Raw genomic sequence first — 21166 nt, 5'->3', positions numbered from 1 at the left:
ATTGATTACCATCCCTTGGGAAACTTTACCATTGATTCACTAATACAATGAGGGGAAACCGCAGCCGTAATTGATATTGCCGATTCACGCTCGCGTTACTATTTCCTGAATTATGAAGCTCTTGGGCCTGTAGGCCGAAACAATAAAAATGCATGCCTGCCAGGCTGTCTACACCTTTATTGTAACATTTTGTACTAAATAAAAAGACGTACGAATATTTATAAAAATATCTATAAGTATAAAATAGATCCACATAGTGTCCACTTGGCCATTACGATTACGCATTCCTGTAATCCGTGGAATCGGTCAGTGATACACTTGCGGTCGTTATACAAATCATTAAAAAAACAAGGACTCGGAAGCGGTACACGCGTTCCAAAAGTGACTTTCGCGTAGAAGAGACGGAATTAACGAGGGAAATCTCTCTTCGGTTGAATTTTCTGGGACGATTTACACGAGCTAAGAGCTGGACGACGACTTGGAAATTCCTTACGTGAAGCTGAATCCTCTACTCCTAGAACACAAAACGGAAGAGTCAACATTGATTAATCGAGACTGGAGTAGGTCTGTTTGAAGGGCTAGGAAGTTCAGACTAGCACCAACATCACAATTTTTTGTGAACAATGAAATTTCACGAGTTCTTCCTTAGGGCCTCCGTGTTAAAGTTTCCGACAATTCGGTGGATCCAGTTTAGAGAAAAGTTTTATCAATATTTTCACGCTCTGATATATAGAATGACCCATTCGTATCACCTTAAGGAGCTGGATTTTGATGAAGAACCATTCGAGGCCCAGCAAAGAATTTCCTTGCAAAACTGTACACCGTAATCGAAAAGTCGGTTAAGTGTGCGACCCTCGAGGAAGGAGAAAAAGTAAGCAAGCAAATCCCTAAGTCCGTTCCTGGCCTATCGAAGATGTGCTCCTCACGAAAGCCGTAGACCACATCGGAGGTGCATTTCCTTCCGTCTTCCCTCGAGCACGACAACGCACACCAGGAGACTCCCGATGCTTCTTCGGCCAATCCTCCAAGAAATAATCCTTACCGGCCTTCGAAAGGGTATCGGGAAATGGATTTGCGCCTCGCGCGAGCTCCTCGTTAAAGAGCGCTCGCGAATGCCGCACAAATTCCCTGGTCCTTTCCAAAACGGCCTTCTCCATCAACAAATTACGTAAAGGTTCACTGGTCCCAAGCGGCTTATCGGTCCTATCAGGAAACGAGCACCCACTATCATCCAGGTAATCCTGCCAAAGACGAGATCGTCGAGCATCTTCGAGCCATGGTCGGCATTTTCGGTCCCCAAAAGTCGATCGTGGATTGCCCACCGAAAGCGAGAACGGGTTTAAATCTTCAAGATTAGATGGAGACCTTGACGATCTGCAGCTCTTCTTGCTCGGGGAGGATCGAATGAGGGATTTTGGACGCAACAGGCGCCGAAGAGCCGATGGACCTGGGAATTCTAGGGAACCTTGACGGGCACCGTTCGGGGATTTATGGTACCAACGAGTTTCCCTGGAGTCCATGGAAGCAACGATTAATTGCGGGATGGATCGCTTCCTATTAACGTACCGGTGATCTTTGCTCCTTTCTTGAAGAGTTAGCTCCAATTGGGCGATCCGGTTCTCCAGACGAGTGCGTTGGGCTTGGGCTCGGTCTTGCTGCTCCTCCATTTGTTTCACCACTTTCTCCAGTCGCATCACTTGTATTTGTTTGCTTTCCAGGGTTGAGTACAGGTCCTGCAGCTCCTCTGCTTTCACAGCTATTTGCTTGTTCACCTAGTGGATGGTGAAATCGAAGATGAATGAGGATCCGAGGGTGCTGTAACTCTAACCCTTTGACTAGGGAACTCTTTCGACATATGCCCGAAATTCATCGTGCAGGCAATCGTTGGACGCCTTTGGCAGTCAAATGGTTAATTGGAAAGGGGTAATTGCAAGCGAACCTGTTCCATGTCACGATTGCTCCCATTTGCAGCTGCTCGATGACTTTCCGTGTCACCGTCCATGCGATGATCCTTTCCTTTCAGGAGACCTATCAACTCATCTCGCACCTTAACGACCTTGCTCTGCTCTCGCATCACCCGGTCTCTCTGTTCCAGTTCAAGTTGCTTTTGGGTCAAAGTTGTCTCCAACTCCTCATTGCGGCGGGCCAGCTCGGTCAGATTGCTTCGGAGGTCCAAGATCTGCTGCTGCAAGTCGCTGGAATCTGCAGCCCACGTTTTCCCGCCTACTTCCGACAGAATTCTCGACCGATTCTGCAAGTTGGCCAGCTTTTGCTCCAGATGATCGCATCGCTGTTGCCTGAAATGGAACAGTCTTGAATTTTAACAATGAATTTTTTTTTCCTCCGATCTATTTGACCGAATTTTTTTTTTTCCCTAAAAAATGATTTCTGAACAGAAGATGACTTACGATTGGGCATACTTCTTCTGCAAACTCTTCACGGTGACGATCAACGATTTGTTTTCGTCGACTTTAGCGACGAGGTCTGCAATGAGTTTGCCCTGTGCAGCTTCATTGTTGTCCCGATTCTGCGATTTTAAGGACACGAATGAGTCGGGGTCGAGTGGTGGAATGGCTAAGGACTCGCTAAATGAAGGGTGTCAAACGAACGAGGGTCCTTAGGGTCTACTCGAGGAAGTATGCGACGAAGACATGTCTCTAAACTAGGGTAAACTAACGGCCGCTTGATGCATCGCTGCGATGATCTCGTCCCTTTCCTGTTTAATCTGCATCAGACTCTCCTCTCTTTCTTGGATCATCAGGCGTGCCTCCTGCAGCTCGTTGAACATACGGATTTCGTTCTCCGAGTGGTTCCCATCTTGGAAGACAAAACTCGTGAAAATCATTGATTTAATATCTCAAGCGACGGATTTTTTAAGACGTCTCAATTAGTGAATAAATCATTTAATACCTGTCACCGAGTAATTCTTGGATTTCTCTGCCAGTTCGCACAATTGTTGGCTCTTTTCCTCTAATTTCGCATGTCGTTCCTGAAGGTCAGCCAGTGATGCCTCGACTTGCTGCCTATCCGATTTAATTCGATATATCATTGTGTCATTACTTGAAGAGTATTACATTTCCTGCCCACCTCTTGTCTTTCTCCTCTTTGAGTTTGTTGCTGACCTCCTCCACCTTTTGCGTCATCTCCTGGATGGTGCTCTTCGACTCGGTCTCCTTGTTGCCGATTTTCTTCTTCAGCTCGCCCAGGCTAATATACAGAAAATAATATATTAAACAGGTTTGATATATTTCCGTCGAATTTATACGTACAGGATGAAGGTGATACGAAAAGGTAATTCCATATATACCAGAAAGTGAAATTTTTGTAAAGGAAAAAATTAACGTTCAAAAGTGTTATAAATAAAAAAAAATAGCCAACCGCGATTCCAACGTGTCGCAATGCTTGTCCAGCTCTTCCTTCTCCTTCAGAGCTTTCTGCAGCTCCTTCGCTCTTTGCTCCAAAGCCAATTCCTTCTGCTTGACCTGCGTCTCCATGATCTTCAAGGTCCCCTGCAATTGCTGGACCTTCCCAGCATCATTGCTGACTTGAGTCTCCAGCTCCCGAGCCTTGGTCTTCGTTTTCTGCAGCTGCGCCTCCAGGGAGTTCTTACGTTCCTTCATCAGAGTTGCCTTCTCCCTTTCCTCGTGTAAACCCTCCAATGCTTCCTCCAGCTTCTCCTTCAGCTCGCAGATGAGATTCCCGTCCGAGTTCCCCAGTTCCTTGATGCGTTTTCGATTATTCTCGCACTCTTCCCACAGGGTCGTGGACATGTGCACGAGGTCCTCGATCAGCATCGTCTGGTTATTCGAGGTCTCTTCTAGCCGCGTTTGCAGGGTCTCACCTTCCACTTCGTACTCTTCCAGGTTTTTCCTGATCTCCGGACTCAGCTGATCCTGGTTTTCGCGACCAACGTTGGTCGCCCATTCCACGATCTCTCTTCGCTTTTCCAGAGCTTCTCGACACAACTCGACGCTTCCTTTCGGCACCTCTTCGAGTTTCCTCTTCAGCTCGGAGATGAACTCTTCGGTCAGGGTTGAATTTTGCTCCATCAGACGCTCGTTGAACCCTTCACGAGGACCGGGCTCTAACAAAATGTGTCTTTGTTGGCCAACAGGCGTCAATTTAATCTCCTCGACTTTCCCTGGATCCTTTGCTCCGCTGGCTATCACCTTTTCCCGAAGCTGCGCCATGTCGGTGTACAGTTCTAAAGCGTTTTTCTGTAACAACAAAAGTACCCTTGCTCTGCCTTCAATGACATAACGTGTACACATTTTTTTTTTCATAACAATTTGCGTAGCAAACCGAGGATGAATAATTATCTAGGATCTTCTCGTACGTGTTTCTCCGAGAGTTCTTTCTTCAGCATTGTGTATCGCTTCTTCTTCATTGCGTATTGATTCTCAAGCAGTCGTTTCTGACCGGTCGCATTGTTCGCGGATATGGAAGATGATCTTGATTTAGGAACAGAGGATTGACCATTTGGAGGAGCTGCATTTCTTGTCGGCAATCGACGAATCCCCGTCGTTTGTTGTCCACCTGGTGTATTTTCTGGAGTTACCTAGAACGTAAATGAAACGTTGTTTTTTTATTTTTTATTCAAAGCGATATGAAAGGGTCATTCCATATACCCAGAACGTCAGTGATTATTGAAATGAAATTTTATTTCTGACAAAAAAAATATATGATCTTGGTTCTGGCCCAGAATAAATAATATTAATTTTTATATATAGAATTATCCTTTCATATCACCTTGAGTTATTGAGACCTACCTGAGGTGCAACAGGTACAGGGGAATGATTTACAGTAGTCGGAATCCGACTTTTCTGCATGTTTGCCGACGATTGCGACTCTTTTAGACTTTTAACCAGACCACGTGCTCGCGGTAAACCTCCAACGCCTATAAAAAAAATAAAACTTCCTCATTCACACAATTAAAAGTAATTTACTATCTTATAATGTGTCAGCGATAAGAATAATATTCTACGGTAAATCGTCTTGCGATACTTCAAGTGTCTGGAAAATAATAAATAATATTCGTTAAATATATAGATAATGTAAGACATATTTTGTGCTACCAGGGAAATGGCATGAAAATTCTGAAACCGGGAAAAATGAAAAGGCTGACTTACTGCACTTGCTAAGCGATTCGACACGCTGAAACTTGGCCTTCTCGGTTGACAAATTCGCGACATTTATCATTTTGACATATTTTACAGAATTTTAGGGCCAATTGTCACGCGGCTCGGAAGAATTTGACGTTACTATGATTTTCTACGAGTCAGCCATAAAAAGCAGCTCATCACTCCGGGCAACGATAAGCACACACGTTCGTTTTAAAAAAAAAATATAACTCGAGTGAAGTCTGAAGAGTATTATAAATTATATCTCCCAAACAATTGTTTCTACCCCTAAAATCGACCAATCGATGTTTACTTAATTCTACGAGTAGCCTAGATGCAATTTTAGGCGCATAAACTTAAAATAATTTTAGAAGTTTCGCAATTTTTATGTACAATACTGTAGTAATACTAAACATCTTTACGTTACATTAGAAACTGTTTACGAATACTTTATTTACGATTATAATACGCTTAAGCTATGTACAATTTGCAACGAAGTAGTCTTGATTGTCGTCATTCGCTGTCTTCGCTACTTCCAGAATAGGACCCGAGTAATAACAAGCCATTATGTTCACTTGGTGTATTATCTGCTGGCAATGAAGTCTGTTTTTTTGTTGTATCGTTTGGATCGCTACTCGATGTTGGTCTTGCTGTGCTATCTTGTATCTTTGAGTGATCCGTATCATTATTTACTTTGGTTGATGGTTTCGGTGCACTTCCGTTGCAGTTGAGTTTCACACCTAAATTGGTCTTTCGTTTGATAAGCCCAGTTAAATTTGGTTTATTTAACATAAGTCTATTTGCACTGTTCCAGGAAGATGTTCCTGCAGAGGATTTAGAAGGCTCATTTACAGGTTGATCTGGTGCTTTAACTTGCTCTTCTCTCTGAAAATATATTTTTAATTTCATAATGTAAATGAAAATAATAATACATAAGAATAGCAATGCGATAAAAATAATAAATAAATCAAATTTCATAAAACAATGAAAAAATTATGGTTAACTTACGCTGCTTTCACTTTTCCCAAAATTACTTTTTGCAGGTACATCACTATCGTTTACTTTTGATTTCGACTCCTTCTTCCTTATTTTTTTGGGTGGTGCATCATCTTTATCTTCATTTTCCGTTAACTCAATGACTTCTTCTTCAGCTACAGCACCAGTCAATGGCTTTTTGCCGAACACAGACTTAATGTACTCTTCGTCTAACTCTTCTTGTTCCTTTTCTGTTCTCTGTTTAGCTGTTTGTGTATCAAATTGCTGCAACATCTGATCGTAGTCGATTGTCTGTTGCCGTCGATTTAAATCCTTTAATTCTTCGAGTGACTCTAGTAACTCCAATTCCTGTTTCGACTGCTGAGTTCTCTTTTCCAAGAGTTTCATAGGATTGGTTGCCTCTTCTTCTTTCTCTTCATCTTCCTCCCGCTGTGCTTGCTCCTCCGCTAGTTTTAAGGCCATAAAATTCCTAGTCGCTCCTGCTTCAATCTCATAATCCGTATTCTTTGGGTCGGTTTTAAAGGAAATTTCTTGTAGACACCTTGTACATTTTATATAAAATCGATATATTCGAATTCCTAAGTAATCATCTCCTTCAACATCTTCCTTCCTAGCATTGAACTTCTTCCCTTTATAAATATATTCCCCACAAGTCTTACATCGCATATTAAATGGAGCCATCAATCGTACCGTATATTGACGGTTACGGGCCAATTTCATGCGAGGGATCTTTGATGGATCGAAATCCGGGGGATAGTATTTCTAAAAAAACATAAAAATTACATTAATTTATGCTTAAACTGCCATAAGCATTAAGTAAACAAATTATTCAAAAGTATACATACATTTAACACTTTACGTTCAGACATCTTGGTCTTCTCCTTTAACTAGTCTGCGTATTCAAATATTTACAGATAAATAAATTTTACGCCACGCCTTACTTCGTGTGTCCGAAAACAATTCAACCAATGTACTGAAACGCAGAATTTAACCTAAAAACTCCTTTAATTTCGACAAAGAAAATGCAGGTAATAGAATGGACTCTGAGTTGTCGTGAAACATATTTAACGATGAAAATATTCACCAGATGGCGGAACAGAAGAGTTTCTTAATTCTACAGTATTCGTAAGCGTTGGCAAGCCACCACCGTCAACAACCGCGAGGTACAGATTATTTAAGCCGGCAAAATGTGGAAAGCACTAAGAATCGGCGAGAAGCTGCTATTAAAATGCAAAAATGCTCCGAGGTACCGAACGTTCTTGTCGGAAGCGTATCAATGTCAGGAAATATGGAACAAGAGGTTCGAATTGCCTACACTGCAAAACGTACACGTAGGTAATATGTTTATCGAAGTAGATCGAAAATTGTCAGTACACGGTCAAATCAGTGCCGTAGACGTCGACATATTTACACACTCCATCGCCGATAAGGATAAAGTTGACGAACTTGTACATCTTGTTCACTCTTTGAGGTTAACTCCAGAAACATCAAACACGTTGGAATCTACGTCTCATGCATTGATTCGCTTCCTCCTAGAAGTTGGGGAAATCGAGTTATTGTTACAAATTCTGGACGACAGATTAAATTACGGTATCTTCCCAGACTATTTCTGTTACAATATTATGATGGATCGTTTCATAAAAGAGAAGGATTTTGCCTCTGCTGCAAAAGTGGCGGCGCTGGTGATGCTGCAGGAGGATAGTGGAAATCCTATAACGAATTCATTTGCTATTTATTCATGTCATATGCATTTGAACGACCCAGATAAATGGAAAAGGGTAGAAGAAGAAAAGGATGACTCGACTGAAGAGATTAAGGTGCGAGTTAAATACCTTAGGAATCCTTATTTCGATGACCATTTTGATTTGCGAGAGCCTAGTGATCTCGTGGGAAAAACACTGGCATTTTTTGGGAAGAAACTTGGCGGTGCTTTGGGCAGATCGTGCCAATTGAGAGGATTGATACTGTATAAAAAATATGCAGAAATAAATACTCTGATCAAGAAATGGATAGAAGGTGGTACAAAGCAAGTTGTTTTTAAAGAGGCGCTTCAACTTGCCAAAAATCATTTGTCTGGATTACCGGAAGATCAAGTAACGGACGAAGTTAAGGAGCTGCAAAATGCTTTCAATACACTGGAGGGTTGCGACTTGGTAGAGGCGAGTTTTCTGCAAGCAATTGAAGATCTAGTTAAAACGGCTGTAAATGAACAAGCAGATGCAGACATACTTCTTCAGTGTGAGGTTTGTAGGAAGTTTTGATTTATTTAGATTTTTCAACCTTTCATATCGCCTTAACTATTGATGTCGCTCAAGTTCAACTTTCTTCCAGAACTACGTTAAGTGGGAAGAAATTAGATCTCTCGTGCTGCAACAGCATTTGGCAGAGCTGACCCGTCAGAAAAGAATTGCCCAAATATCAGAAATAAAGAAGGACCTCAGCGACAGAGAGAGAATTTTGACCTTCTTCGAACGAGAAGAAGAAATCGAATTAGAAATTGAGGAACGAAATATGAAAAAAGAAACCGAGAAAGATCTCCCCTTAGTGAGAAGATCAGCCCTGCCAGAAGGTTACGTGTTACCAGAGAATGTACCATCGAGAAAGTAAGACAGTCTCCTTAGTGGAGCACGTCCAACTTTGAACTCCAGCCTTAACACCGATGTATAGAAATTGTAAGGTAATTGATACTACTAATAAATAAATCCTTATAAATTTGGTGACTTTCTTTCTCAACCGACCTAATTGCTGACATATTCGATGGATATTTATCACCGATTGAATGAACAGCAAAAACAAAAGTAAACAGATAAAGTATTTGAGCACACACTTTTCCACTTTAATTAATTTTACAATGAAACACGAGATGCTATAAGAAAAACCGTAATAAGGTCTTCCTTCTTTTACATCTCATTTTTATTCGATTTTGTACACGTCACCTTTAAATCAGGTATTCGACATATATTACAAGCTATTACCTTTAATGTAAGAAATATTCTTTACAAAGCGCACCGTACAAGACATTATTAAACACTACTCTAACAAGTGTGTATTCAATACAATTATTAGGCTTTTTAAGAAATTCTTTGAGCATGGTCTACGGATGCATCAAACGATCTCCACCCTTTTCGAACTTGGTGCCTCCGGAAAGTGTTTTGCATTTGAATTCCACCCAGGATGTTACAAATTGACTAGTACATCTAAATAAATTACCTTCTATCTCGGAAAACAATGCCAACATTTGTAGACAGAAAATGTTTGCTTGCATGCATCACTGCTGAATGTCATACAAAAATGTTGGCTGAAAATATTCCTTTCTGAGCTATAATGGTTCACAGCATATAATCATTACGAAGCCCAATTATTAAGCATCAAGCTTCTTAAATTGTTCGAAATCCTCTCAGTGATGCTCACTGAAATAAAAAATCTCCCACAGCCAACAATACTTATAATTCAGTTTCCTTTGTTGATAATTAAAGGTAACGTCCTACGTATCATTTCCCTGTTATCAGTTTTTTCTTTCGGGTTCTCTGCACTTGTTCCAAAGTTAAGCTGAACATTAGTTAGAAATGAAAAAGTTTTCAACTGACCTCTATTACCGATAATATTAAATTATTATTTGTCATTCGGTCACGAGATTTTTCCCTGAAGTTGCACTGTTAAAGCTGCTGTCTCTTGTTTCATTTGTTTCAAGTCAGCAGTTATCCTTTCTAAATTAGAACCAACATTTTTCGTTGACTCCGAGTCGATCTAAAATAGAAATCAGATACTATTCTAGACAGTTAAAAATGACCTACCGTCAACAATAGTAAACAGTTAATAAAATTCACCATAACGAATAACTTTGGAAAGGTACAACTGATATATAGTAATGGGTAATTAAATAAAAATATATTCAAATTATGTCAACTTACCTGCTCTTCCAAATCCCTTATTTCTCGAACAGTGGCTCCAGTTTGTTCTACCAATGTTATTAATTCATTACAATCAGAATGTAACGTCGCCAATAGTTTGTAAGCTTTCCTCGAAGCTTCGTTTGTTCTGGCGTCTCTAAAAATCAATTCGTCCACCATAGTGAATGATCTTTCCACCCTTCCTGTAATAGTATTAATCTCCTTCTGGATCTCCCTTGTATCGGCCAACACTTTATCGATTTCATCTCGTTGCTTCCTTACGTTGTTGATTATTTCAAGGATTCGCTGAGTGTAAGCGGACCTGTTTATCTCTTTCGGAAGTTTTTGCACCTCCGTCACCAGCTGGGAATATTGTTGATCTTTGGTGCGACACTCTTCTAGAAGTTCCTTCTCCTTTTCCCTGAATGCCCTTAATTTGTCCGTTTTCTTTAAACTCGCACTCTGTACACGAAATTATTGCATTTCGATTGTATAAATTACTGACAGATTCGACACTTTCATGTCACATTAAAAATAATAGAATAAAGTTATCTTACTTTCGATAAAGATACTTACTGTCTTTGTGGAATATTTTTCTCTTTCCTCTCGATATTTCTTTATCAAAGGATCTCTGTGTCTCTCCCATTGATTACTGAGGTCGACGAGCTTATTTACGTGCGCTTCTATCAAAGCATGCAACTTTTTGATATTCTCTGTATCATTGGGAAGTAAATCATAAGTTCTTGCTTTGATTTTTCTCCGCTCTTCTTTAACCTCAAATTCTTTGTCTTCGTTCTGTAAAGTAACCGTCAACTGGGATAATTTGGCAGTAAGTTTCTTTATCTCGTCCTGAAGACTTTCTACGTTTTTCCTGATATCTTCGGACTCAGTCTTTGCCTTCTCAATCTCTAATTCTTCTTTTTCCTCTCGGCTTATTGAAGTGACTTTTTCTGAGGGTGTCGAACTCAGTACCGACTCTTCTTGTTCGAGAGTGGTGTCCTAAAATGTAATTCTTATAAACAATGCATAAAAAAATTCATAAAAACTTATTATGGCATAAATGTAAGTTCACAAATTATGGAATGAATCCATTTCGGAAAGTAAAATATTTTTTCTACAGTTAATTACTGTTTACATTTACTTTCGTGCTTTAGTATCAACACAATTTGTGTAAATGTGTTTGTTAACATTGGTGCGTTATTTTCAGTTAATTATTAACATTTAACACAGATTGTAACCTTATCATGTTGTAACCTATCATTGGACAATAATCTGGACAAATTTCTATCGTTGCCAAGGATGCTTTCTGGTACGTGTAACTCATGCTGTTGATTGCTCAACCAATCGAGCCGTTCTATAATATTTGTCGGGGTTGAGTAAATGCTTCTTAAATTATGCGACAGTATAGAAGGCAAGAGGCAATATTGGTCCTGTATTTGGTCAGGCACTGGACGCTGGTAATGCGCATAGTAAGTTTGTTGCTCTGCAACAGAGCAGAACAATAACAGAAAATTATACTTTGACATTCTTAATTGTTCTAATCCCGGTTATGGATGTTTAAACATCATGAAGCACATATGCAGCATATGTTGCATTCCTATCTCACCTTCGCTTCTTTCCACGAGCGGAACTTGGAGATGTACAGTCTTGTAGGATACATTGGTTTTACCTCTACACCGGCTGCCTTTATTGTGACAATAATGCGGCAGCCAAGGTACCGAGAGGCTGTCGGACACCGCAAGTGCAATTGATTTATCGAGTAACGCGGGCTTACTAGTGGGTTCGCTTAGAGTTTTATTATCTTCTTTTGGTAATTTGTCGATTAGAAACATAAACACTCGTCGTAAATCGACTTCCGAGCTGTACAGAAAGGTCTGGTAACCGATGTCACCTCTGTATCCAAGATCCTAGAGGAAAGTAAAACTTTCTCTTACATTTAATTGACAGCATTGCATCGATCGAATAAAGGAAAGGGTATGATGGTTTTACAATTTAACAAGGACATCTTACCGAGCAAGCTTGAGCTAACGTAGCTCCTAAGCGAAAACGGGCTGCCATATTCGTAGGTAACATAATGGGCAATCCAAGACCTGGTCGAATTACATTCAGACATTTTGCGGTGGCCTCTATAACTAACTCTGTTGTGAAACCGCTTAGATTTGTTATACCACTGTCTAGATCACTGAAATATGATTACGCATAAACTCGATTATTATCTTATGATCTGTCAATCTATAATTAACAACCAATGCAGATCAGTAAAACATAAGTTATAATAGTACTTATTTAATGATAACAATGATTAAAGGTCTTCTTAATTTCATCATAAAATCGTTAAAAAGAAAGTAAATAATAAATGATTTTAAAAATTAATGTAACCGAAAAATGGAGTTTCTTGTTGCAATTAAAGTCAAACGGTTTTATTAGATAATTAATTTCCTAGTTCGTGCGTTATCAATACCCCGGTACCACCCACTCTATTGTTAAAAAAAATCTAACAAAAGATATTGGCAGGTTAAATGCCGGACGACAGGTGTGTCACCCGGCTCTAATGTTGGGGGAATAAAATCTTACTCACCAGCCAATTTGTCGTAAGGAATGAATAATTATGCTGTCAACTTCCTCCATGACACATAAATGAATAAAAATTGGCCTAAATTTGTATAAAATCGCATACCATCCCTCATTGATCCCCTAACCTAGTCGCCGATGAAGAAGATTTATGAGCGGTGAAAGATGGCGACGCTGCTGTAAGATTTCTACTGGGACTGTTCGCATTGGTGCACAGCTGCTCCAATTGTAGAAAGTGACATGAATCAGCTACTAATTAAACTTGTTTCACAACACGAGTTAATCGGAGTTTAACTTGTTTATATTTAGTTTCAACTGGTTTCAACCTGCTGTAATTCAATTAAACTCCTGTTAACCCGAGCTGTAGTAAAGGGATTTGAAAAAAACGTTTCTCTTCCCTACCACGTGCAGCAGCGCCATCTTTGATAGCGGAGCCCCCATTCACCATATCGACAACAGCGCCATATTCTCTAAGTGAATCGCCCTCTGGTCTTGTTTGAATTCAACGGTCGCTTCTTCCTTCCGTTCAAACGCGTGGGATTGCATCATGGTGAGTTTTGATATGTTTTGAAAATCCGTGAAAATTATTAACATCCTGCCTTTATTCGCATCAAGTGATGGTAAAATGAATAGTGCGTTTATCGTAGAACGTATTTTTTGTTATAGTCGGCGCACAAGACGTTTATTATTAAGCGAAAGCTTGCGAAGAAGCTGAAGCAAAATAGACCGATTCCCCAGTGGGTCAGAATGAGAACGGGTAATACTATCCGGTAAGTGAATCAATGTATTCATTTTTTATTCCTAGCACTCTTATAATTTAATGTAATAACAATCCAAGAAATCTAGAGGTACAAAGTTGCGTTGCGATTATAGGTTATGTTTGGTTGTCGCGTTACTTTTGGTGACGTTTGTAGTTGCATTTGTAGATACAAAGTGTTTGTATTGATTGAATAGGCTTACATTGATTAAAAGATTGTTCGTAAAGTAATTTTAACATATGAATCATTTTTTCAGATACAATGCTAAGAGGCGTCACTGGAGGAGGACAAAGCTGAAGTTGTAAACGTGTACTTTAATTATTTTTATTCCGTCGTCGGCTATGTAAGCCATCATGCTGAGGAAAGAAATAAATTAAGTTGATTCGAAGGTGCATAATCACTAATCATTGATATGATATTGACGATGAATTATATGTAGGCGAATGGTTCAAATGAGAAATTTATAAAGCAAATTTGCTAAAATTTTCTTTATTGGTATTGTGTGTATATTAATTCTGTTTCGTGAGATAGGAATTAATTACGGTACATAATTTTATTCAATAATATATATCCATGTATAAACTTACGGGTCTACAAACTATTAGCGATCTTTCGTTTTCTTAAATTATCATGCCAAGTTTGCAACTGTTCTTCTGGACTCTGTGGTATAGGGTGGTAATAATTTTTCGGAGGTTTACCTTCCTCTAGGCGAACGTAATAGTGGCAATGCATGTATCGAACCTGTCCTATTCTTTTTTTAGCATGTCTGCGTACTCCTTTTATTACATGGCCTTTGGTCGTAAAAGATTCAGCTGAAAGAAAACATTGACTTCGTTTTCTTGGCTGAATGAGGTTAACATCGATAGGATGACAAAATTAATAAATAAATGATGGCAGGATTTAATGCAAAAGTACTTACCAACCCATAAGTTACTTTTGAACTCGACATTGTGTTGTTCAACCGCTAATTGCTGTGCTTCTAAAATTGTCTCCTTAACGGCAGTTCCGCCTTTTTTCAAAACAAAATTCAGTTGCTTAACCGCTTCGTCCACTGACATACCTCGTACCAGACATGCTATGTACCACATTTTTTTTGGACTGTATTTAATGTTGAGCTTTTGATGACATACGTACTGCAAAGAAATAGATAATTTTTAATTCCTTAGAGGAATGACTAGCAATGCAGGTTATGAATACGATAATAACACATATAAATTCATACAGCTATTAAATGAATTCTGTGAATTTGTGCAGTTGCGTAATTCACCAATTTTTTAGTCACTGCGTATCGTGACTATAAATATTGTTTATACATGGAATACAATTTGAAAATATGCAATGTATACTCACAGCAGGGCGTCGTTCTTCACCGGGTGCTTGGACAGGAAATATAGTTTTATTATGATTACTCCACCGATTATGTACATGTCCGCCATAATGTCCTAATTGATTAGAAGTGTGGAAACTCAAAAATGATCCCACGGCTGTGATTCGACAACCATTAAAAAGTACAGCACTGGGTTCTGTTATCGCTCTGCAGGATAACGACAGCCTCTGCATACATAACCTAAGGCCCTGCATTTTAATTCTGTAAAAGAATTGAAAGAACCTTAATTTGCAAGCATTTTAATCACTACGCCAATGCTTGAAAGAGCACTTTCTTTCCCCTACGATAACACTGTACGATAAGAAATTATGACTTAGCTCCCTTGAGAGTAAAATTATGTTCGATCTGTCACTTATGAATTCCTCATAATTGAACGATTCATGTCTTGTTTAATTATTAGTCATCAGTTAAAAGACTCTCAGAGATATTTATATACATAAAAAAAAAAATGCCCAATCGATAGTCTTTAATACTGGTCAAACAATTATAAACAAAACGTACCAGTGAATTAAAAGTCTCTGCGAGTAACATTTACTGTGGATTAATATCCAGAGGATTTTCGTATATTCTTAAAATTGAAGCGTAGAGTAAGATAGCGCTTCTTCGGCTTCGTCGTCAATACCTCGAACTATGTACATGCCGACGAATTCAAATGTACAGAGAGATTTTTCTGTAAAGAAATGTGTCATTGCATTTTAGAGATCAATTGGGAGATCGCCCTTTATTTGGGCCGCCGAGGATATATATAACAAATCTAGCGGTCTCGAAGACGTCATCCGCTGGGCGGGACCGACCGCAGATTTCGACCAATCAGAGAGCCGGATCGCGGTCAGGGATCGCGGTCCGGTCGGCGGGCCGTCAGTTGGCCCAGAAAATTGGCAGTGATAAGACGTTGTGAGGAGTTAAGAGAATAACGAGGGACAAATACGTAGGAGGAACGTAATAACGTTATACGTTCCAAATATATACCAACATGGCGCCATTAATTCTCAATCGACGGTAATCTCGTTTGAAACGAGGTACAGAGGAGGCTGAAGATGAAGTAGTGCCCGCGCAGTTTCCGTACCGACGTGCAATGGACTTAAACAGTTAAGACAATCAGAGCGCAATAGTGATTACGGTTCGCGGGTGCTACGAACTGAATATCGTTCAGCAAAAGCAAAGGAATTGAATGAAGGGAGAGGAGTTCAACGGAAGGAGAGGATTTCAATGAAAGAAGAGGAACGCAGCGAAAGAAGAGGAACGCAGCGAAAGAAGAGGAACGCAGAGAAAGAAGAGGAACGCAGCGAAAGAAGAGGAACGCAGCGAAGGCAGTAGAGCCACGCAGCCAGAGCCAACGTCGAATGGAGGCAGATGGAGAGGAGGCCAGAAACCCCAGGTCTCTGCGGAGGGATCTCCTGGGGGAGTACCGCCAGAAGAAGACGTATCGTCCCGTTGGTAAGTCTTAACATTTTTTTCCTCCGATCCCCTCATGCCGCAGGACGAAAGGTCCGTACCGGCACGGGGATCGGTTGTATGTTTATATTTTGATTCGAGGGACCGCGAGTCGACGAGATCATCTCTCGCCGACTCGCGAGTGGTCGCGTTCATTTTCTATGTCTTTTATGTGTTCTCTTAGAGTAGGAATAAATTTCTCCCGGGTCCGCGGTAATTTTCCGATCGCGATACTTAATCGAGCGCCGGGAAGTCGGATGACCCTCCGACTTCGAGGCCGCCGGTTCCGCGGAATTTCTACGACTAATTGAATAAAAAAAATAAAAGATTTGGGAGAAGTGACTCGCGAGGAGTTGAATTCGAATCGAGGTGGCACTTCGATGTCCTGCGCCTTAGAGTCGCCGCCTCGATGAAGGAGTCAACTTCAGGGATTCCAGGTTTTTTCGGCCAAGCCTTCCACCGCCCTGGGGCCGTAGGGCGAGCTGGGCTTGGCCTTTCAATCTTATAAAAATTGTGAATTTTCAATTTCAAGTAGAATCCGTAGCTCGATATAGCGCTATCAGAATTAATGTAGCTAGGATTCTTTCAGCGGCGTCAAAGGTAGGTGTCTCTTCTTCTGGCCGCGTTCCGTCCTGGCCCCCGCCCTTCGACGCCTCCAGGAGGAGTAGAACGGTTCAGGGCCAGAGGACGTGGTAAAAAAAATTATGTAAGCACCTTCGGTTGTCATCTTGATTTAAATTTCACGCATCCATTCAATTTGTTTAAATTCAAGTAACGATGGCGATCGACGAATGATACATGTGAGAGATTTGAGCTCGGGGGTCGGAGGCATCCCGGGATGTCCTCCCTAGATTAGGCTACTTGTCCCCGGGCGGAATGAGTGAGAATCGTGGAGTGAATGTGTTGGAATGAATGAGGTTGATTTTTTTAAATATAGCTAGGGAGGTAGGTTAATTGCCTTGAATGAATGTCTAAATGTAAGCAGGCAGGGCCAGGGCGGGATCTCTTCCCGGGGGTATGGGGGAAGATCCCGAACCTGGGATACCTTTACATCATCGTTCGCGCTTCCGGAAGGGCGGAGGATGTCCGTTCTGCGCCCGCGGCTCTGCGCTGAGAGAAAAAATAACTTTCCAGAAAAAAGAACTCTTACGATAGATTTTTTTACTAATATTCCGGAAATTTTCAGACCAACCTTAAACGTCAAATTGTTTTCGGGAAATCACTTCCGTCCGATATTAACGGGTTGTCCCTCTTATATAGTTATTCTTGCCGCGAATAATTCATTGAAGTATGGAAAGTAAATTATTTTCTCAGGGTACTCCTGGACGCCCGCGATTATGTTAATTTTCTTTCAGAGATCCAAATAAAGTAGATCGCGCTTGGGAATCCGGGTAAATGTGCAATACGCACGGACTGCGCATCCTCGGATCGCAGGTCGTCGTTTTGCTAGCTATTGAATCTGCTCGCGAAGTAATTTTTTTTTTTTCTCAAATTCGAAAAGTCAGGGGATTGCCAAGCGTTCGAGACGTAGGGGGCTTTGCCCGAAGAGACAGCAAGTGTCGAAGAGGCTATATGCCGAAGCGGCCCCTTAAGAAGAGGGCAACTACGATGGCCTTCCATTCTTTCGAATGGACAGTCATCAATTTTTTTTCGCCACATTGTCCCTCACATTTTTTCTCTATGTCATTTTATCAGGATTGACGGAGAGAGACGGTGAATTATTATTTTCACGAGATTTTTTCGAATTTGCATATAAGTAAGACAAATATTCTAGATTCTTTTTCTCACGCCAAGTAATGTATAATTAAATATATTTCTCCTGGGTAAATTGTACGAGATCGATGTCTTGCGAAATAGTCTTGGTTTTTAGTCACTTTAGTAAGTTATTAGCTTTTTCATTCCCGTCTCTTTCTGGCTTTCCTGATTGTTTCGTTTGTACCCTTATGTTCCCTTTCAGCTTTAGGTGGGCCACTTCAAGGTATCCTGCGACTTCCTGGTGCTTCATCAATGTTCTGTTTTACCTGTTGTTTTGTGCCCCTTTGCAGGTTTAGGTGGATCACTTGGAAGCAGCCATTCTTGTTTAAGTCATCGTGGGGATGTACTTGCTTTTTGTTCCAAGTACTCGGTAGGCTAGATGAGGTATATCCTTGTTTTTCATCGATAGAATCGGAGGGAAGAATTTAGGAAGGTCGTACACGAGGAAACCGATCTCCAGAGAATAGTAGTCATCGTATATTCAACTTGAAGTAGCAGTTCATAATAATAATATGTATACAGGGGTTGATGTAACAAATGTACAATATTTGACAGACCACGCGTCGATGCGTTAGCATGAAGAATGACGTTAGCACTCGCATGTATTGAACGTAAATGTATGCATAGTATATATTTATATATAATATGTATATGTATAGTTCTTTGGTCCATCCCGTCCGTTTCATTTCCAAAGGAAAGTGGTCGTGCGAAAGTCGGCTTAGATACGTGTGGTAAAGACTTTCTTTATGGTACATCACATGAATTCCCTTTAGTAGAAAAGAGTGGATCACAGATGTACATAGTTATGTGTACCCGATTAGGTTTAGGAATGTGCCTTTTAGACGTTAACGCCATTATCGAGATATAAGACTGGAAGGACACTTGCAAATCATCTTTGCTCTGGGAAACGCCACCTTACTTTTGCTTAGTACGAAGTCGAGAAATGGAATAGTTGTTACGGTACAGTAGGCTTCTGAAATTTAAACAAATAGTCGGATGTTTAATTTGCTTGATCGTAACGTAGAGACTTGTACTATCGTTATTGTCAACAATGTAACAGAGATTCGCCGTTACAATTGTTGATAAGAAGTTCTATCGTAACGGGTGACGTATTTTTGTCTTATAGTCGAATGGAATAGTGCTCACGATTCGCGTTGATAAATGGAATTAAAAATACGAGGTACTTACTACGGAGCTTACTGTACCGATTAGTGACGACTTAGCATCGAAGGACCCAGAACTATCGGTAATATCAATTATTTCCTAGTGTTCTGCTACCGTCATTCTTAACGACAGCAGTGGTAACAGTGATAGTTTAGCCTAAGGGTGGAATTATAGTTAATAGTTGTATCGGTATGACTCTAAGCTTGGTGGAATAGTGTCTCGTAAGAAATAGAGTTTCTCTTTATGCCTGCGACGATGTCTCGTAGGTCGTCGATAAATACACGCGTGTATATATATGTACATGTAAATGTGTTTATATATATAGCTAAGTAATTGCAGACACTCGAGATTAACGAGTCATCTCGGTATAAGTTAACAGTATTGTCGACAAGATACTACTAGTAGCTAGTACAGGCATCTACGGTGATATGATTGAGTGTTGAAACTTATTCCAATATATTTCTCTACAATTATCGCAATTAATCTTCGCAACTTCAAGGATGGTAAAAATTACTCGGATTGGATCTGGAATATTTTAATCGAGGATTTTTTGTTCCTTGTCGATTTGGATCAACGAATTCGTCAATGTGGCAATTAATTCTTTAGTGGTTAATTGTGCTCAAATTCGCTATCAGCGACCGATATAATTTGTAGGGGGAATTGCGTTTGGCTTAATAAATTATTTTTCTGGGAGGCCACCCTTAAGGTTCGAAGAGAAATGATTTTCCGCGTCTCGAAAACCACCCGATTTCCGGATTGAGTCTTCGGGGATGATAGACGCAAAATGTCGTACAATATACATACTATCAAAAGCAACTAAATTTTCCATAATCCATACAAGCTAATTGTAAGTAGAAAGTACGGCGAGAGATCGAGTCAAAGGCTGAGAGAGTTTGGTCAATCTGTTGTGTAAATTCATTGTTGATTGTTGCGTCGGAAGTGAGGTTATTCCCTTATTGGTCGCTTATATTTTCATTCGGATAACAGGGTGAGTTAACGAGATGGCGAAAAGTGGTAGCTGTCGTGAGAAAGTTCCACCTTCTCTTTCTGTGCACTTCATGTGAAAAGAAAAGTGGAACCAGCTTTCGACGAGCCACTTATCACCTCATTAGCTCTTCGTTCTTTTTATCGCTTAAACCATGAATTAGCATAAGAATCTCCCACTTTTTTAGGCGACTGTATTGCTTCACACGAGAGTTACTCTTTGAAGTAGAAGTTAGGTAGTCTCTTAAATGTTATCCTAGATGCTTATTACATATTTTAACTATTATTCGGGAGCGACTGTGTGGAATTATCGAGGCACCAAGAGTACTATAGGGGACGAAGTCGAGTTGCCGATCGCAGCATCTCCTCGGCGATTGATTCCATCCCGGGAAAGCATACATGTCGAGTCCTTAAGATCGAACTCTAGGAAAATAGGGGAAAAGTTTAATTTAGGGTAATACACGATTGGTCCAAATCACCGGCTGGCTCGACTAGCTTATAGCTTCGCAGAAGTATACAATGGGGATGCGTTCTTCTAGGTCTCTCCTTTTTCTCTGTACATGGAATTATTTACTCGATGTGTACATCGATCTATTCTCGAATGCGTCTTTTATCATGCACTTAGGAAAAAGAATCACTTTACGGGAAGGAAAATATTATTCTTGGGTCGAATAGGTCTCTGGCTGCTGTTAACAAAAAATGACGTTAAGGGAAACTATGGAAGGATATTTAGGTTTCTTAAGATCGGTTTCGACTAATGTCAGGAGATTTGTTTAGCAACAATGAATTTGGATCGTCGAAGTGGAATAATCTCAGGTAGAAAGTAAACTCTTCCTCTGAGTGCAGATTAAAGGGCGTCGATTAAGAATCGAAACCTGGAATTCCCGCAGCCCCGTATACGTCCCTAACTCCTCTATAATCTTTCACTTATTCAACAATACCTCTATAATCTCGCACGGAATGAGATAACTCAACGTTTGAACGTCGAAATATTAAAATGCTGAAAAGTAGAATCGCGAGATAACTTCTATTTAATATACGACTTACTTAGCTACTGTATAAAGACTGTGTCCTATGCACATTGTTCTTTTCGACTTTCTAAAGGAC

The 21166-nt window shown here is 40.2% G+C and overlaps 6 protein-coding genes across 9 annotated transcripts; 2 read left to right on the top strand and 4 right to left on the bottom strand.

Moving 5' to 3' along the window:
- Positions 1-162: 162 nt before the first annotated feature.
- Positions 163-5687, bottom strand: LOC105703359 (CAP-Gly domain-containing linker protein 1). 2 transcript variants are annotated; one of them, XM_012431723.1, is made up of 11 exons: positions 5605-5687; positions 4770-4897; positions 4337-4558; positions 3379-4217; positions 3088-3207; positions 2911-3023; positions 2678-2817; positions 2409-2527; positions 1940-2297; positions 1567-1772; positions 163-514 (listed from the first exon to the last, which is right to left on the bottom strand). In XM_012431723.1, the coding sequence occupies exons 1-11, from the start codon at positions 5684-5686 to the stop codon at positions 490-492; spliced, it is 2352 nt and encodes a 783-aa protein (XP_012287146.1). In that variant the 5' UTR covers position 5687; the 3' UTR covers positions 163-489. The 2 variants fall into 2 exon arrangements, with proteins under 2 accessions (XP_012287146.1, XP_012287139.1); XM_012431716.1 differs by having other exon boundaries at positions 5130-5630.
- Positions 5688-6119: 432 nt separating this feature from the next.
- On the bottom strand, positions 6120-6985 carry LOC105702449 (coiled-coil domain-containing protein 94). The gene is made up of 2 exons (XM_012430035.1): positions 6962-6985; positions 6120-6878 (listed from the first exon to the last, which is right to left on the bottom strand). Exons 1-2 carry the CDS (start codon positions 6983-6985, stop codon positions 6120-6122), a joined length of 783 nt encoding a protein of 260 aa, XP_012285458.1.
- On the top strand, positions 6982-8750 carry LOC105703385. The gene is made up of 2 exons (XM_012431748.1): positions 6982-8359; positions 8448-8750. Exons 1-2 carry the CDS (start codon positions 7304-7306, stop codon positions 8721-8723), a joined length of 1332 nt encoding a protein of 443 aa, XP_012287171.1. The 5' UTR covers positions 6982-7303; the 3' UTR covers positions 8724-8750.
- On the bottom strand, positions 8182-12911 carry LOC105703372 (coiled-coil domain-containing protein 22 homolog). 2 transcript variants are annotated; one of them, XM_012431734.2, is made up of 8 exons: positions 12585-12910; positions 12017-12188; positions 11613-11913; positions 11245-11489; positions 10583-11005; positions 10028-10468; positions 9704-9863; positions 8182-8284 (listed from the first exon to the last, which is right to left on the bottom strand). In XM_012431734.2, exons 1-7 carry the CDS (start codon positions 12632-12634, stop codon positions 9744-9746), a joined length of 1752 nt encoding a protein of 583 aa, XP_012287157.1. In that variant the 5' UTR covers positions 12635-12910; the 3' UTR covers positions 8182-8284; positions 9704-9743. The 2 variants fall into 2 exon arrangements, with proteins under 2 accessions (XP_012287157.1, XP_012287164.1); XM_012431741.1 differs by lacking the exons at positions 8182-8284; positions 9704-9863 and having other exon boundaries at positions 10035-10209; positions 10289-10468; positions 12585-12911.
- Positions 12912-13034: 123 nt separating this feature from the next.
- Positions 13035-13727, top strand: LOC105702577 (60S ribosomal protein L39). The gene is made up of 3 exons (XM_012430244.2): positions 13035-13127; positions 13244-13347; positions 13592-13727. The coding sequence occupies exons 1-3, from the start codon at positions 13125-13127 to the stop codon at positions 13638-13640; spliced, it is 156 nt and encodes a 51-aa protein (XP_012285667.1). The 5' UTR covers positions 13035-13124; the 3' UTR covers positions 13641-13727.
- A 142-nt stretch (positions 13728-13869) lies between these two features.
- On the bottom strand, positions 13870-15283 carry LOC105702571 (39S ribosomal protein L22, mitochondrial). Of its 2 annotated transcripts, XM_012430231.1 has the most exons (4): positions 15224-15283; positions 14686-14923; positions 14255-14468; positions 13870-14147 (listed from the first exon to the last, which is right to left on the bottom strand). In XM_012430231.1, the coding sequence occupies exons 2-4, from the start codon at positions 14914-14916 to the stop codon at positions 13927-13929; spliced, it is 666 nt and encodes a 221-aa protein (XP_012285654.1). In that variant the 5' UTR covers positions 14917-14923; positions 15224-15283; the 3' UTR covers positions 13870-13926. The 2 variants fall into 2 exon arrangements, with proteins under 2 accessions (XP_012285654.1, XP_023288138.1); XM_023432370.1 differs by lacking the exon at positions 15224-15283 and having other exon boundaries at positions 14686-15211.
- Positions 15284-21166: the final 5883 nt, after the last annotated feature.

The sequence above is a fragment of the Orussus abietinus genome, unplaced genomic scaffold (genome assembly GCF_000612105.2).
Source record: "Orussus abietinus isolate OABI.00-Male unplaced genomic scaffold, Oabi_2.0 scaffold50, whole genome shotgun sequence".
NCBI classification, from domain to species: domain Eukaryota; kingdom Metazoa; phylum Arthropoda; class Insecta; order Hymenoptera; family Orussidae; genus Orussus; species Orussus abietinus.
The sequence above is the reverse complement of the archived record's forward strand: the minus strand, read 5'-3'. Positions and strand labels throughout refer to the sequence as shown.